Source organism: Protopterus annectens, chromosome 1.part1 (assembly GCF_019279795.1).
Source record: "Protopterus annectens isolate FY-2018-M chromosome 1.part1, PAN1.0, whole genome shotgun sequence".
NCBI lineage: Eukaryota > Metazoa > Chordata > Ceratodontiformes > Protopteridae > Protopterus > Protopterus annectens.
This window is the reverse complement of record NC_056726.1, coordinates 236,053,441-236,070,855: the sequence shown is the minus strand read 5'-3', so window position 1 is coordinate 236,070,855 and position 17,415 is coordinate 236,053,441. Positions and strand designations below refer to the sequence as shown.

At 39.2% G+C, this 17,415-nt stretch overlaps 1 protein-coding gene across 3 annotated transcripts in view; it reads left to right on the top strand.

Annotated features, from left to right (window-relative positions):
- LOC122804416 overlaps positions 1 to 17,415 on the top strand; it is a 419,051-nt gene that overhangs the window by 213,134 nt on the left and 188,502 nt on the right. For all 3 annotated transcript variants that reach the window (XM_044074256.1, XM_044074269.1, XR_006365219.1), the window contains exon 4: positions 1,336 to 1,593. In XM_044074256.1, the coding sequence (XP_043930191.1) occupies positions 1,336 to 1,593 (258 nt within the window). The remainder of the gene's footprint in view (positions 1 to 1,335; positions 1,594 to 17,415) is intronic.

Here is a 17,415-nt window from a genome sequence, read left to right as displayed (position 1 = left end):
ACCTGGACGTGTTATTAAAGGAGTCGCTTTGGTGAATGTTTCATTTCAGTGCTTGTGCATACCTGCACATATTACTGAAGGGGGTTGCTTAGGAAAATGTTTTGTTTTAGTGTTTGTGCATACTAGGGCATGTTACTGAAGGAGTTGCTGGTGTGAATGTTTCATTTTATTTATTTTTTTTTTTTTTGCATACTAGGAAGTGTTCCTGAAGGGGTTGCTGGGGGAATAATTAATTTTTGTGTCATGGAAGAGCTTATGCATACATGGTCAGACTGCTAAAGTGATCGCTGGGGAAAATCTGTCATTTTAGTGCTTGCGCGTACTTAATACAAACTAATGAAGGGTTAAATAATTTGTGGGTCAGGGAAGTGCTTGTACATAATGGGCAAATTTGCAGATTGCACCTCCAGTGTCAAAGGCAAAGCATTCCATTTAACAATGGATGTGTGTACTGCAGAAATGTTAGCCTATGACTTGCAAAGCTGCCTTGTTAGCACACTACACTTTAAACAATTCTCATTTTAATTTCACTACTTTTCAGGCCTTGCGTATTAGCATAAATGGCCTCTGTGAATTGTGGCTTTCCTACATTCATTCAGAAGCATCAGGAATACCCCTATCATATTTGCACGAGTGACAATGAATACCGCCCTATGTTCTTTTTTTGTGACCCAAGTCAAATGCTTATCTGCAGAACAAGTAACTGACAGTTATGCTATCAGTAAAAACTGCCAGTTTCATTACATCCTTATTGCAAAAATTTTCTAATCCAGTAGTTATAGATTCTTGTAAACCTGTACAATCTCATTTTTAAAAATGAATTTATTTTCTGTTGTCTGGTTTAGTCCCAGTAGATTTTAAATTGATTTTCAGGGGAGACTTATTCTGATATTAATACAGACTTGGTAATATTTGGCTGGGATTTCAGGGAAATGTGTGCTAACAAAAAAGTGTACATGACTTTAACATAAAATGTTTGTGTTTTGCTTAGCCTTGCAAATCCAAATAGGATCAACTTCCAACTAAACTACAACCATATCGGGTAGAGGAGACCCAAGTTTAACATCCTATCTGAAGGACACCAGATTCTGTAGTGCAGTGTTATTGGAGCATGAATCCCATCTAATGTGCAACCTGCTAAACCACTGAAACTACATTGATAAAAGCAGTTATGTATGACTGTTTTATACAGAGAGAGTGAAATCAGTTCACTGTTCATCAGGGGAAAAAATTGTTATGTTTGAATATAAGGTGTCAGATTACTGTGGCTAATTATGAACAGTGACATGCCACAAAGCAGGCACTGTTTAACCTAAGCTTTTCCCCTTCCTGCAGGCCATGATGAGCTGGAATGGATGTATCATCAATATTGTCGGTTCAGATTCCAGTGGATGTTTGCATATTGGTTATTTGGTGTGTCTAAGCCCTGTAGCAGAAATCTGCGGAGAATCTATTTATGGTGGCAAACATACAGTAAGAAAAAAACATTTTGTTGGGGTACGGCAGGATGCGATGTGCAGTACTTTGCTTCCCTGCATCATGTTACTGAGGATTACTGGAGGGGAAAATTAGCAAAAGGCGATGAGACCCTTGGTAAGATACCATATTTTTATGCCTTTTTTATTTCTGTGCTGTTTTGTTGCTCCTTTGTATCTCACAAGATGAAGGATGCAGTCTCCCCTAGTTTATGGCACTTTGACAGTGTTTATTTCTGAAAGTGCGTTAGTGGTTTGCTATTGAAAAATCGGTTGGTTACAGATTTTCTCAGATTTGTGAGGTGTTGATTATGCCATTTATTGTGGTTTAGCAATTTTTTTCTAGCATACTTGTTACTTGTCGTTTACTGTTGCTTGAATACCCCCCTATATCAAACTGTGTATTTGATTTGTTGAAATGTAGTTTTCAAAAAAATGTCTCTACCATGCATTCTTCATTTGATGTCTGTGGCAGTGTAGTTTTAGCTATATGTTATATCCTGCATATAACAGCCAGCTAGCTTTCGGAGCTTAAAGGCACCTTCCACACACCCAAATCATTACAGCTTGAGCAGAGCTGAATGCAATCAATAGTTTGAGCATCAAGCTCTTTAGAGTTTTCCTGCCATTGAAGGGCACTATATCATGTTTCTTCTGACAAGACTCCAAAATCTGTAACTACAAGCACTGCTGGTGATTCCCTGCTGGGTGAGGAAAGCAAACTGTATTTTTTGTCTGTGAGTTACTTAAACTGATAGAGCTGCTTTCTGTTTTACCTGCTTCATTTTGTTTTCATTTTTAAAAACTCTGTTTGGCCTGGTGTTTTTGTTCTATATATGAGATGCATCTAGGCTGCACATTTCACGTTTTTTATGGATTAAATTGTTTCTTGAGTGATACTTGGGTCTGTCTTTTCTGATAAGATTCCAAGCTCACATAAACTGCAAGCACTGTTGGTGATTCCCTGCACTTTTTAAACCTGGTGATTTTAAGCTGCCCGTCCCACTGTAAATTGAGCTTTATAAAAATCCTCCTTTTCTACACTGCTGATATCTTGAATTGTGCTTATTTTGAAAAAAAGTGCATTCTACCTTTCATTTACTTGTTCTGAATTCATTATCTAGCTAGCTGTTAGATAAAAGTAGTGTTTTTTACACTCTAGCAAGCACTTTTCTATGTTTTTACATCAACAGGTCAGTGGATTTTCTGTCTAGTGGCACTGGGTGGTAGCATGGTCTGTTTAGGTTGGTGAAACACTTAACATTTCTGCATGTAGTTTTATTGGCTGGAGGGCTTATTAATCAGCTTATCTTGATTTTAGTGCATTTATAAATTCTGTGCAGTCAAGTGGCTCTTGGCTCATTTTTTTCAAAGTGAACTACTTTTATTGAATAATCACACGTTTATAAAATAAAGTACACTGTTTTATCCGTATCTTTGTTTGTTTGTGGTAGCATTTCACTTGGGTCATCCATTTGCTGTGCTTTTCCATTAGGAGGACTGAGATTATTCATCTAGTCACAGTAGGTGTTTACCTGGTCTATCTGATCTGAGAAGCACACACAAGGGCTCTTTTTCCATTGTTGGTATAAATTCGACACATTTGCACAGAGCTGTTTGCTGTGCCAGTGCCCTGTATAGAAGCAAACATCTGGAAACATTGCTTATTTTCATTATTGTAAAAGTGTACTGTACTATTTACCTTATAGCACAGAAGAATATTGCTGCCCAGTGAGCATCTGATTTGGTGCTGGGCAGCATCACTGGTTGTTAGCTGCAGATGACACCACGTAAGCACACTTACCCATTCGTTTCCAAACACCCTCCACTCCTATCCTTTAAGTACACATTATGACCTGCAACCATGGATGGGCACTTTCCTGCTATCTGTGCATCCAGTTTGGTGGACATGGGTATCCTGAGGCAATGTAACAATTGCCTTATGTACACTGACAACCATTTATTTCTCGAACAGAATAATAACAGTATGTGAGAGATGTAGTTGCATATTTACATTTGAGGTTAGATGGTCACATACAGACACAAAAAGCAGCAAACAAGTTGTCAGTGACTCACACATCACTCACTGCACCCACAAAGATCCACACACACAGGACCTACATATGCAGAGGTGCTCATGTAACTTACCCAAACCTCAAAGGCCTGTCAGACACAGTCCTCAAACTCTGCATATAAACAAGACCATTCCCATCACAACACACAAAGCTATGTCTCATTGTGCCTCAACTACCAAGCCCATGAGGTGAAACACTCCAGGACCCAATACTGTGGTCAAAGGAGACTTCATTGCGAGATGCACTGAGACGCACTACTGATCCTCTTTCCAGGCTAGATAAAAATGGAAGGTTACAGTTAGTTGTCTGTCAGAGACCAGGGTTCATAAGATCACACAAGCACTTGGGTCACTTACCCTTTAAGTACCAGTACATCTCTGACTTGAGATGTGCCTCCTTGGACTATATGAAGACAGACATGATTGTGCTCTCAGGATGCAGACTGGTATGAGCCTAGCATTGAGTAGCATTCTACTGTCAACAGTGATAATGCTGCAACACCAGCAGAAAACAATCAACTTTAACAATTGGTTTAGCTACTGGTGTCATTTCAAAGGTGTCCAGTACCTTGTCAGCCTTGGAGGGTTTGGTTGATAGGCCATGCTGCTTTGCCAAGAATGGTCTTCACCTGTCACCTCTAGGCTTTCTGATAGTGGCCAAAATATTCACCCTTATAGTGCCTTTTTTAGGCATTGCCAAACAGATAAGCCTTCCAACATAAGAGATACTCAGGACAAGCTAAAGGTATTACTGGGTCAATGCTAGGAGTCTCAGCAAGAAACTGTACTCCCTGGAAGCTCTCTCACCCTGAAGAATGCTGATGTCTGCAGTTACAAGATTGGTTTAAAGACGCAGCACTCCTGCCGTGCATGGCTATAATGCCTTTCATACATTTTGACCAATTACTGAACATGAAAGAGCTAAAGGTGGAGGTGTATCCAGCTACATAAAAAGATAAGCACACCTCAAGGCTGGTCAAACAGTGACATACTTGAGATACTCTGTCTAACTAACATTGGGAAAAATCCATTGCCATTTCCTTGCTAACAGGAAACTCATACACAATACCTGAAGTTACTACAATCACTCACCATCCAAACAAGTACCATACTCGTGGGAGATTTCATCTGTCCTTTCATTAATTGGGAGAGGTACATGACCACAAGCTTGCAGGCCCAAAGATTTCTTGACTTTGTAAATTCAAATACCCTGGAGCAGCTAGTGTGCATGCCCACTAGGGGAACAAATATCCAAGATCTGGTACACTCAAACATGGGAGAGTGCTGTACTGCACCCCCCCCCCCCCACAGTGTTATGTCCTAACTAGTGAGATCAGATCTCCTTGAAATAAAGGGAAAACTAGTCCCCCACCTAATCCCAACAATTTTAAAAACTTCTCTAAGGTGAATTACCCTTTTACAGGATGGCATAGTTTACAAGCTCCCCCAAATGCAGAAAGCACAGAAACCTATGAAGAGACATACACAAGCTCTGTTTGACCATCTAAACAACTGCATAAAAACAGCAGTACCAGACCAAAATAAACCCAGATCAAACTGCAAAAACAAGCCCCCCCCCCCCCCCACACACACACACACACAGTCGACCTCTAGTATTAATAGGTTGTACAACAAATGAAAGAAAATCCTGTTGAAAAGGAAGAGGGAATTTACACAACAGGGAAATAAGTCCTGCATTAGTCTAAACAAGCTAAGCAGGGTATTAGTCAAGTCTTTGAAAGCAGACTTTAAGGTAAAATAGCTTCCAAAGCTAAGGATAACCATAAGGCATTTTTCAGTTATGTCTGCAATCTTAAGGGCACCACCCAACAATGTGTGGAATTAGTTGTAGATGGTGAAAGAATTGATATACTGGATGATACTAGAATTAACTGGAAACAACTGAAATGAGACTATAATAAATGTCTTTATCTGTTGAGCCAAGCTTATGCTGGACAGGTGACAGTCTCTCCTTTATGGGCCAAATCTTTTTGTACCTTATACAATGAAGTCTGCAAACTGTTGGCTAAGAATGCTTTATTAGATATTGATATCCGAAAACTGTCTGCAGTAACAGTGCTGATAACAGTCTTTAGAAATTCTTTAATATTCTAGGATGCTGGATAACAGTAACAGCGCTGATAAATATATTTAGTTTCTGCACATATATTCTGATTCTTCTGAGTAATATAAACTGAAACAGTATTTTCTTCCTGAATATTATCATTAATGCTGAATATTTGACCTGACTTCAGTACTCAAGCATCTGTACTGCAAAGAATTTCTGCATATCAGTCCAAAAACTAACTTAAATGGCCATATCTGAAGTATTTCCTAATAATACTAAAACCCTGTAATGTTCTACATGTCTCTTTAGCCTTTATTTTTCAGGCCTTGTCTTGCAGGTGCCTGACAGTGCCTAACTGTCTATTTATCTAGCATTCCATTGCAAGTACACATCTTTTCCTTGAGAAAGGAACATTCTGTAGCTTTCCCTTGAACTGTTATTTTGCACATTCTTTTCCCTTCTACTGAACTGTCTTTCACTGGAACTGTATGCATAAATGAAACACAAGTCTTGACTCTATTTTCATGCCTTTTCTTTTATTCTACCTTAAGCCTAGCAACTGCTTTTAAGTGAAAAGCCTCAGTCTAACAGCTCTCCCTGAGGTCCCTGATGAGCATTTTATAGGCACCTTCTTTTGTAGTTACTTCATATCTATATTACTAACTACTAGAATTTGGTTTGAATATATGGGCTTTGTTACCTTCCTCATAATTTGCAGATGTGTCCTGATAGTGCTGCCCTTTATGGTCTCAAAGGTATTATTAACTAATACCTTCAGGAACTTGGCTAATTTACATCGTTTTCAAGTAGCTTTAACAGCTTCATATGCAGGAAATATACTTGCTGCAACTATTACCCCACTACCTAGATCCATAGTTTTTAGAGTCTAAGTTCTGGTGTACGTGTGGTATATTTAAAACCTGCACATTTTTCTGAAAATCAATGTGTTTCTTAATTCTGTTTCTAGAACTGATTAGGTCAGGTATTTTTAAACCTGCTGTTTCAGAAACAGCATGAGAAAAATGCCATACACATTTCCAACTTGGCTCTGAGAGTCTTGTCAGGTTAGAGTAGAAACTGTTAACTCTGCTTACTTTTCTTCCCTATTGCTATATGTTGAACTGGTAAAATTGCACTGACTATTGCCTAAGTTTTCTACCTTATGATCTGGTACTTTATTGTACCGTGATGCCTCTCATAGCAGATGAAGCCTTTCTGTGTTGTCCATAGATTTAAATCCATAGACATTGCACTGTTTAGTTCATTCCCTTTTTCATTATACAGCCTACGAAGCATAATGGCTATTTTCTGAAGACTAACTGTAACCGGCAGTAGAGGGATACCTGATAACTGGTCTTGAAACATAATTGCCATATACTGTAAGTTGTGTCTGTAAATTTTCAGCTAAATATCCTATAAATATTCTGTAATAGTTTATTAAAATCTCTGCTTTCTGTATTTTGGATCCACTTTAGGCAGTGTCATTTTAACTTTGTCTAATGTACAGTAATTATGTAAAGTGCACTGTAATCTGTAAATTTAAGCCTGCCCTGTTATGCCTTGAATATATTGAATAACTATTACTAATTTTTAGATAACTTATTTTAATAAGCCTGTCAGGAATTAAACTAATTGAATAATGTGATGCATGATGTAGTTGCATGTTGTAATGGAGTATGAATGTCATATTCTGAAACTTGACTGAAATTTGCATAATGTTATGAAATTTGACTGAAATGTACTATACTGAACTCATAACGGAGTATGAATGTAATATGAAACTTGACTGAAATTTAGATTAGAGTGATGCATATTCATACCTAATATCTAAAATAGCTGTGTATATTCTGGAAACTAAACTAATACTAAAGGAATATCATTTTTCCCATTGTTACCTGAACACAGATAAAAGTGCATCTGAAATCTGGTAAATGCTAAACACAGATAAACGTATATCTGAAATCTGGTAAATGCTATATTCTGGAAACTACTTTTTTCTGTCAGTATTGTTTGAACACAGATACAAAAAACATTAACTGAAAACTAGTACTGTTATAAAACTGTCTGAAAACATGAGTACATTTAAACATTGAAGAAATAACTGAAAACATATTTATACTGAACATAACTGAAACATAATTTTATACATATTTGACTTGTGCACCTAAGCTTTTGGCAAGTTTAGACCTTACTCTGCATTGTCCCAGTCACTGCTGATGTATTGGAAGCAGTTTTCTATTGTCCTTTTCTGCATCCAGGCCTTTCAACCTCCCATTTTCTGTCTCTTGTGCAAGGCTCGGTGACCGACAATCTTGACTGTATTTAAAATCAAACAGAAAATCAACCTGGAAATTATTTGGTAATATTTGTAAAGCACAAAAAAGTATCTGGTCTTTAAAATAGCATTTGCAGCTTTAACAATTAAAAACTGATAGCATTGTTTGATAAATTTTTGTAAGTCTGTAAGCAAACTGATAGAGTACTGTTACTAAACAACATCCTTGCAAGTCTATAACTTGTTACCAATGCATTCTTGCAAGTCCATAACTGAACTGATGTACTACAGTGAAATGGAAAGGCTGTAACATTAAATAAAATGGAAACCTCAATGGCATTTTTTTTCTGTCATAACATCAAATAAAACTATAGTAGTAATCTAACACTATATTAATGCTTTAACATTTTTTTTGCATTTCCGTACCTTTATAAAATTAATTTTAACTGTTGAAATATCTACATTTATTCTTTGCCCCTTAGGCCCTAGCATACTGTTGTGTGTAAATCTCCACCCACTGTCTTAATATAGCTGTTTCTTTAGCTGACATTTTTTTTTCAGTACTGCTGAATGCTGCAATAATTTATCATTGTCTACAATTTTCTTGGATGAAAAGTAAGAACTGTAACTGCATAAACTATCACTAAGAATATTAAATTGATTTTTTACAATAATGTTTCATGGCATACAGTACTGTCTTTAATTTAGCTTTCTGAGTTGGCCAGTAATCCGTTACTTAAGCCCATACCTCTGGTGTGATTGGTAAACTGCATTTTCTGCATGAAATATATGCAAATCCTGAACTGTTTATATATACACATCTATTACTACAGTTGAACTGATTTGATTCTGGAAGTTACTCGTCTGTCCTTTATTGCAAATATGTGAAGTTTCTTCATATAGTATACAGATTTATTACTAAAGTTGAACTGATTTAATTCTGGAACTTTACCTATCTATACAAGTATAGGGGATGAACCTGTGGCTTTAATGACACAGTATTCATGATCCACTCTTTTTCTTGCATGGGATCTGAACTTCTGACTGTAATGTTACTTCTAAAATGTAGCATTGACGTTAGTTTACGTTCTGTAAACTAGCAAACCATTTAATATATGTGAATTTTTTTTGTCCATCTGTATCAAGATATTTATGCATTGCAACACTTTATTACCATAATACAAATGTCTTGATGTCTGCTAAACAAAGTAACAAATTCATTGTCCAGATCTGTAAATGTAAACCCTTTATTCTGGAATTAACTTGACTGTCATTTTTGGTATACCCTACACATCACGTTTTCAAAAATGATAAATGCGTACTGTTACCTTTTTTCTTATTGGCCACCCCAATGTCTTTCTGAGCACTTCAACTGTGCCATTTGAACTGGAATGTTTTATCTTTAACCCATAAATCTGCATGTTCCTGTCATAACCCATTCTTCAAATTCTGTACATTTGCACAATCTACTGCATGCAAGTTCTTACAAGTATCTGTGTGCACTACTGTACATTATGTAGCATCTTTTATTTTTCCATGAGATTGTTACTGAAGTCTAAACAACATCAGCTCTGACCTGTCTGTGCCTAGTATGGAGCTGTTGTACTTTGAACTGTTGTAATCATTGACCCTTTACATCTTGACAAAGTTGCATTTATGTTTTCTAGTAGAGGTCTATTTGTAACTGAAGTTGATTTGTCTGTATTAATCAGTACATTATTCCATAATTTCTTTTCTATAAACAATGAAATATCATTTCTTTCAACCTTAAACAATGACAGGTAATTCTGGTTTGGTGCTGGACTGCCACATCCTTTATAAATGAGCTGAAAAGTCTTTCTATAGGACTAGAAATAACACTGACTTGAGCTATGGAATGCATTATTTCTTTATTTTTTTCTCAAACACTAGTAATATTTTGACTTGAGGTAAGGTATGCTTTTCTTTATTTCTCCTTAAAGTCTGTATACCATTTATGCTGGTGTTTACTTTATCAGACTGATCAAAATCTGTACTCTGATCCCGCTTATCTCCCTTCAGTGCAATATTTGCACTGGTGTCTGAAAACAAGAAATTCTGAACATCTGTATGTGAAATGTGATGGTGAGACATTACATTTTCCTTCTATTTTGTCTGAAAATCTGCATATTACGTATACTGGCTTTGTTTACATCTGTATTTGCCATACTGTGACTTAACTGTGTACCTTTAATTGCATTTCAACTAGAATTTATTACATTCTGAACATTTGACTTAACTCTGGATTCTGATTGCTGAAGACTATAAACAAGAATCTGTGCTATTTAAGTCTGAAACCATGCTGACAGAAGGTGACTCCTTCTGCATATCATGAGTGCATCAAAATGTTTCTGCGATTTTAACCTTTTGCCTCTGGAAAGATGTAATATTCCTGAACTAATAACCTTTAAATTGAAATCAACATTTCTGGGACACAGTTTTTTTTAGACTGCTTTACTCAATTTTAATTTTAAACCAAATATTTACTGGTGATTTTACTGTAGAAGTATTTGATATGTTTATACCAGTGACTTTAACTGATGTTTTTAAACTTTTCTCATCTGACTTCATTAAAAAGTACGTAACAAGAATGTATTCTTACATAACTTGTATTAATGTGTCTTATCTGTAGCGTTTCAAAGTTTTTCTTGTTTCTTGGCTGTGACAGGTCACACTGGAAACTTGAAAGTTTGCTGAGATGAAGTATGTTGCTGTTAATTGGATAATGTCTTATGTTTTGAAGGAACACTGCTGAAGTTTGTAGATTTTCTGAAGTACTGCTCTTTGTTGATTGAGGCTTTTCCTGAAGTAGTGTGTCGAGTAAACATTAGTGCACTGCAATCTAACAGTCACAATTATTGTATGTAGAGTTGCGTCATTTACTCTGTTTTTTTTTTTGTATGAAATTTACATCTGGAATATCAGTGGTTTCTTACTGAAAGGTCTGCTCTGTAAGGAGTAACTGTAGTGTTGTTGGCAGTAGCCTTTTTCTGTATGGAGTTTTACAGTCTGCCATCTGGAAAAACACTTGTGCTGCTGAAAAGTCTGTTAAGAAATACTTCTGCTATAGTTAATCAACTGGACAATTGTCAGAGATTGCTTTTACTTTGCCTTGAAGTCGGTTCTATAGAATACACTTAGTCTGACTGCTGATAAGGTTGCTATGGGGTTTTAGGAATGACTGTAACTCTTGCACCCCACAAATCGATGGTAGGCTTGCCATTGAAAGAATTGATATACTGGATGATACTGGAAGATACTGGAATTAACAGAAAACTGAAATGAGTCTGGAATGAATGCCTTTATCTGTTAATTACCCAAACCTGTGATGAACAGGTGCCAGTCTCTCCTTTATGAGCTAAGTTTTTGTACCTTTTACAATGAAGTCTGTAAACCGTACTTTGGTTAAAATGCTTTATTGATGTCAACAATATCTAAATACTGTCTCCAATAACAGTGCTGATAAGCTATAACAGTCTGTAGCAATACTTTAATATTACGGAATGCTAGATAACCGTAAATGTGATGATAAATATATCCTGAATGTATATTCTGATTCTCCTGAATAATAGAAACTGAAACGCACTTTTCCTCCTGAATTATATAATTAATGCTGGATATCTCACCTGACTTCAAGTGTTTGTACTGCAAAGACTTTCTGCACATCAGTCCATTAAACTGACTCCAACTGACTGTGTCTGAAATATTTTCTAATACCAAAACCCTGTAATGTTCTACACTTCTCTGTAGTCTTGGTTTTCAAGCTTCATCTTGGAGATACCTGATGGTGTCTGTCTATTCTTTATCTAAAATTCCATTGCAAGTACATATCTGTCCCTTGGGAAAAGAATGTTGTGTAGCTTTTCCTTGAACTGTTATTTCAGCACATTTTCTTCCCTTCTACTGAGCTGACTTTCCCTGAAACTGTATGCATAAATGAAACACAAGTCTGACTATATTTTCAGGCTTATTATACTATTTATTCTACCTTATGCCTATCAACTCCTTTTAAGTGAAAAACTCTAACAGATGGCATCAGTGTATATATAGAAAACACAGCAGATCTGCTGGCCAACAAATTAAGATCAAATTTCACTTCCCATCACTCCTGATTCTCCCCAAAAAGTACCATCTACTACTCCACCAACAATTCTCACCAAATAACAGGTTGCCATTGTAAAAACAAGGTTTCAGTGGGGCCTGACAGTATACCAGGTTGCCTCAACAGCTTAAATCAGGACTTATCAGGCCCATTAGCATCTGTATTTAACCACACCCTCTGGACTGGCTTTGTCTTAGAGTGGAGGCAACAACAGTCCTCTCTGCATAAGAGTGCCATCTACTGACCTAGGAAATTACATACCGATAAGTTTGACTAGTCTTATATCTAAGCCAATGGAAAGAATAATCCTGGACCTGATAGACATAGGAGACCTCCAAACACTGGACCTGACCCAATTTGGCTTTGTCAAGGGCAGGTCATGCATACTGAATCTGGTAGATTTCTTTGAGAAAGTCACTAAGGCCATGGATGAGGGTAAAACCATACATACCACCTACCTTGAACTGGCCAAGGCATCGGATGCAATGTCTCCACTCAGATATTATAAATAAACTCAAAACTGGGCATAAATCCCTATGTCACAAGATGGTTAGCCAATTGGCTCATGGACAGGACATGTGGATAATGTGGGTGAATCCAGGTCCTTTAAGAGGTCAGTTGCCAGTGGTGTGTCACAGTGCTTAGTACTGGGATCACTCCTATTCAGACTATATTTAGGGCAAATGTGGAAGGCCTCTGGATGACAGTTTACCGACAAGTGCAAGCTCGGGGAAATAATTGAATCCTTCATTGATGTAGATATCTTCCAGGAGGGTATAGATCAGGCAAATGATTGGTGCCAGAACCATGCCCTAAAACTAAATGCAAAAAAATGCATCATTGGGAAGTCAAATATCTCTGCTAATTACATCTTACAGTGATTTCTCCTGTCCAACTGGTGAATCTGGGCATACTAAATTTGACAGTCAAGAGGAGAAGGTAAACACTTGCACCACACCACACTCATCACATAGTCTCACTAAATCTACACCACCAAAATCCACACATAGAAACACAAAAACATTCATGGTGGCTCTCAATAATCTGCTCAAGCAACAGAGACTTCCAAAGCAGAAATGCAAGCAACCTCCACCCCCCCAACACAACCCAAATGACACATAGCCCGCAGACTCAGTGTGCCACTCAACCACAGCCAATAAGGCAAAACAACGTACCCAACACACTAGTCATAGGCGACTGTATAGTCAGGCACACTGATGTCTCACTCACCAGGCTAAACAAGGAGAAGGTTACTGTCAGCTGCCTGTCAGGTGCCAGGATCCGCCACATAACACACGCACTCAGGTCACTCCACAACAAGTATAAATATGACTGTCATTGTCCATGTTGGTGTGAACGACCTGAGAATTACCTCCCTGGACTACATGGAGACATGGAAGAACTCTCCGATCTTGTAGCCCAGGCAGGTATGACCCTAGCCCTGAGTAGCATTCTGCCATCACCCAGAATGATGCCGCAGTACAAGGACAAAATGATTGACTTCAACAATTGGCTAAGCTTTTGGTGCCATTCTAAAGGGATCCAGTATCTGTCTGCCTGGGATGACATGGTCGACAAACCACGATGCTTTGCCAGAGATGGCCTGCACCTGTCACCCCTGGGATTCCGGATACTGGCCAAGGTTCTTGTCGCCCCTATAGTGCCTTTTTTTAGGCAAGGTTCAAATGACAAATTCACCACCGTAACAGGAACAGGCAAGCAAAAACTGAGGGTGATGCTACTCAATGCTAGAAGTCTAAATCTCAAAATGCACTCACTCGAGGCACTCCTTAAAATGGAGAACATCTATATATGTGCAGTGACTGAGACCTGATTCAAGGCTCCAGAGAGCACCCCCTGCACTACCAGGCTATAACTCACACCACACTTTTCGGCCATGTAACCTGGACCGGAACACCAAAGGCAGAGGTGTGTCCATATTCATTAAGGATATCCACACCTCCAGGCTAGTTGCTCAGCATAATGCAGCCAAGGTTATCCAAGTGCAACTAACTCTGGGCAAAACTGCAATCCAAATTGTAGCTTGCTACAGATCACCCACCATGCCCCAGGATTCCCACTCCTCTTTTCTTGATGTACTGAAAATAGGGTTCAACCAAACACCCTAATGGGCGATTTCAACTACCCCACCATTAACTGGGAAAACTACTCCTGTACCAACTCCTTCGCTCAACGCTTTCCGGAATTCATAAACTCCAGTGCCCTGGATCAATTTATCTACACCCCCACCAGGGGCAACAATATCCTAGATCTAGTCATTACCAATATGAGTGACCGGTGTTCCACACCTGAAGTCAACGCCTCATTGGTCTGATCCGACCATAAGCTAATTACCCTAGATAATCCACATCTTGCCTCCACCCTCCATTAAGGAAACAATGGTAAAACATTTCTTCAAAGCCAAATTCATGCTTCTTAAGGCAGAAGTGGTGAACTTCATGACACCCATGAAGATGGGCAATACAGTTACGACTACTGAATCCTACACAATTGCACTTTATAAGCACTTACATGAGTGCATAGATCATGCTATCCCAAACAGAACAAAGATGCTATCCTCCAAAAAAAGGAAGCCAATCTGGTGGTCCCCTGCCATAAACTAACTGTACAACAGAAGGAAGAAACTCTTGCAAAAGAGAGTAAAATCCCATGAGTGGAGGGAGCTCCCTGGTCAGCCTCAGTAAGAAATTGCTATCCCTGATAAAATCCTCCAAAGCTAGTTATGAAAACAAAATCGCCACTGATTCTAAAGACAGCCACAAAGCATTCTATAGCTATGCCAAGAATCTCAATGGCAACACTCAGATCTGCTCTGAGTTACAGCACAATGGCACTAAATATACAGAAAACAAGGCAGGAAACCACTGGATAAACACTTTATATAAGTAAAGCTTTCGGATACAATCCTTTCTCAATACAATACATGTATTGTATTGAGAAAGGATTGTATCCGAAAGCTTTACTAAATATACAGACCCAACTGATATTGCCACCATCCTGGCAGATAGGTTCACTGCTAACTTTACCCCCCTCTCACCCCTTAAAGAGCCCATCTCTATACCAGAAGAATGCAAAGTTCCTGTAATCACGGCTGCACAGGTAAAAACCGCACTCTCCAAAGCCAAGAACACAGCATCCATGGGACCAGACAACATCCCAGGCTGCGTTCTACAAGAACTACAGAACGAACTGGTACCCCACCTAAGTACCATGTTCAATCATAGCCTCACCTCAGGCTTTGTACCTGCTGAATTGCGCACAGCAATGATTATCCCACTCCACAAGGGGGGAGCCACCACGGACCCCAGGAACTACCGCCCCATTAGCCTGACGAGCCTGGTCTGCAAGACCATGGAATGTATCATCATGGAACTTATAAACAAAGACACTGGTATTTTTCAAACTCTGGATCCCACCCAGTTTGGGTTTGTAAAAGGCAGATCATGTCTCCTAAATCTGATAGACTTCTTTGAAGCAGTCACCAAAGCCGTAGACAAGGGTAAGGTGGTTCACACAGCCTATCTAGATCTTGCCAAAGCTTTCGACACCATCCCCCACTCTGGAATTATAGATAAACTCACTAAACTAGGAATAAATCCCTATGTCACAAGATGGGTTGCCAACTGGCTCACTGACAGAACCCACACCGTGAAAGTAACAGACTCCAAATCTGACTTCAGACCAGTGACAAGTGGAGTACCACAGGGTTCAGTCCTGGGTCCTCTCCTGTTTGGTATTTACTTCTCTGAAGTACAGGCTAACACAGAAGGTCTTTGGCTAACAAAGTTCGCAGATGACTGCAAACTAGGAGCCATAATCAAAACTCCTAACTATGTGGACATCCTACAAAAGGGCTACACTGAGACGGATGCCTGGTGTCAAAGCCATGGCCTCAAGCTCAGTGCCAAAAAGTGCATTGTCATCTCCTTTGGTAAAAACTCTGTACCCATGAACTATAACATAGGTGGTAGTATACTTAACACCGAAAGTGTGATGAGACCTTGGGACACAGGTGGACAGTAGTCTCTCCTTTAATCACATTGCCACAGTAGTCAGGAAATCCTTCTACATGGCACACCATCACAAAAGGTTTCTCATCCAGAAAAAGAGGTCATTGTTCTCCTCTACTCATCACTCATTAAACCCATTATAGAGTACAACTCACCTTTTGGTATGTACCTTACAAGACATCTTCAACAACTGGAAAGGCCGCAGAAATACCTCACAAAGAGGATTACCGGCCTCAAACACATGCCCTAGACAGACGGTCTCAAAAAACTCCAGCTTTACTCCATCGCATATTGCCTACTCAGAGGTGATCTCTGCCTAACATACAAAGCTATGTCAAACCCAGAGCTGTTGGACATGCTCCACTTAAAGAAATCCCAATCCCTCCGAGCTACACGCTCTAGGGACCTAAACCTTGTCACCACAATAAACAGAACATGCTGGTGGGATAGATTCCTGTCCCAGAGACTTCCCATACTCTGGAATAAACTACCTATCTATATCAAACAAAGCTCCTCATTAGCACTCTTCAAGAAAAATCTTTATGATTGGATGGGAAATAGGAAATTCACCCCGGGGATCACCTCTGTGGCTCTGCTCGACAGTGGCACAGGAAAATAATTTTCTTGGGTGGCAAAAGCCAGGGTACCTTTTTTGGCTGGGCTTGTATAGGCCCTAGGGCCGATAGCCTAGTACCCACCTATGAACTGGGGCAATGCAGCAATTGCCTCATGTACAAAGACAACCCTCTCCTCCTACCACCCAACACTGCAACCTGCGAGAGATGCACTTAGATAGCCAAACTGGAAGCAAAGCTCTCTCCACCCAAGATTGTGCTAGACAGTCGAGAAGGTTAACACCCGCACTACACCTCAAGCAACACATAGCCCTTCTAAACCCACACCACCAACACTAAACCCACATACATGGAGGCCCTTAACATTAACCTGCCCAAGCAACAAGGACCTCCGAAGCTGAAACACAAACATCAATCACAACCCAAGTGTCACATAGCTCACAACACCAGTGTGCCACACAACAGCCCCTAAGGCAAGACAATGTACCCAACACTTTAGTCATAGGTGACTCTAGTCAGGCACACTGGTGTCCCACTCACCAGGCTGAACAAGGAGAAAATTAGTCAGCTGCCTGTCCGGTACCAGGATCTGCCACATAACGCATGCACTCAAGTCACTCCACAACAAGTACAAATATGACACTGTCATTGTCCATGTTGAAGTGAATGACTTCAGACGTACCTCCCTGGACTACATGAAATGAGACATGGAAGAGCTCTTGGATCATGTAGCACAGGCAGGTATGACCCTAGCCCTGAGTAGCATCCTGCCTTCGCCCAGAATGATACCACAGTAT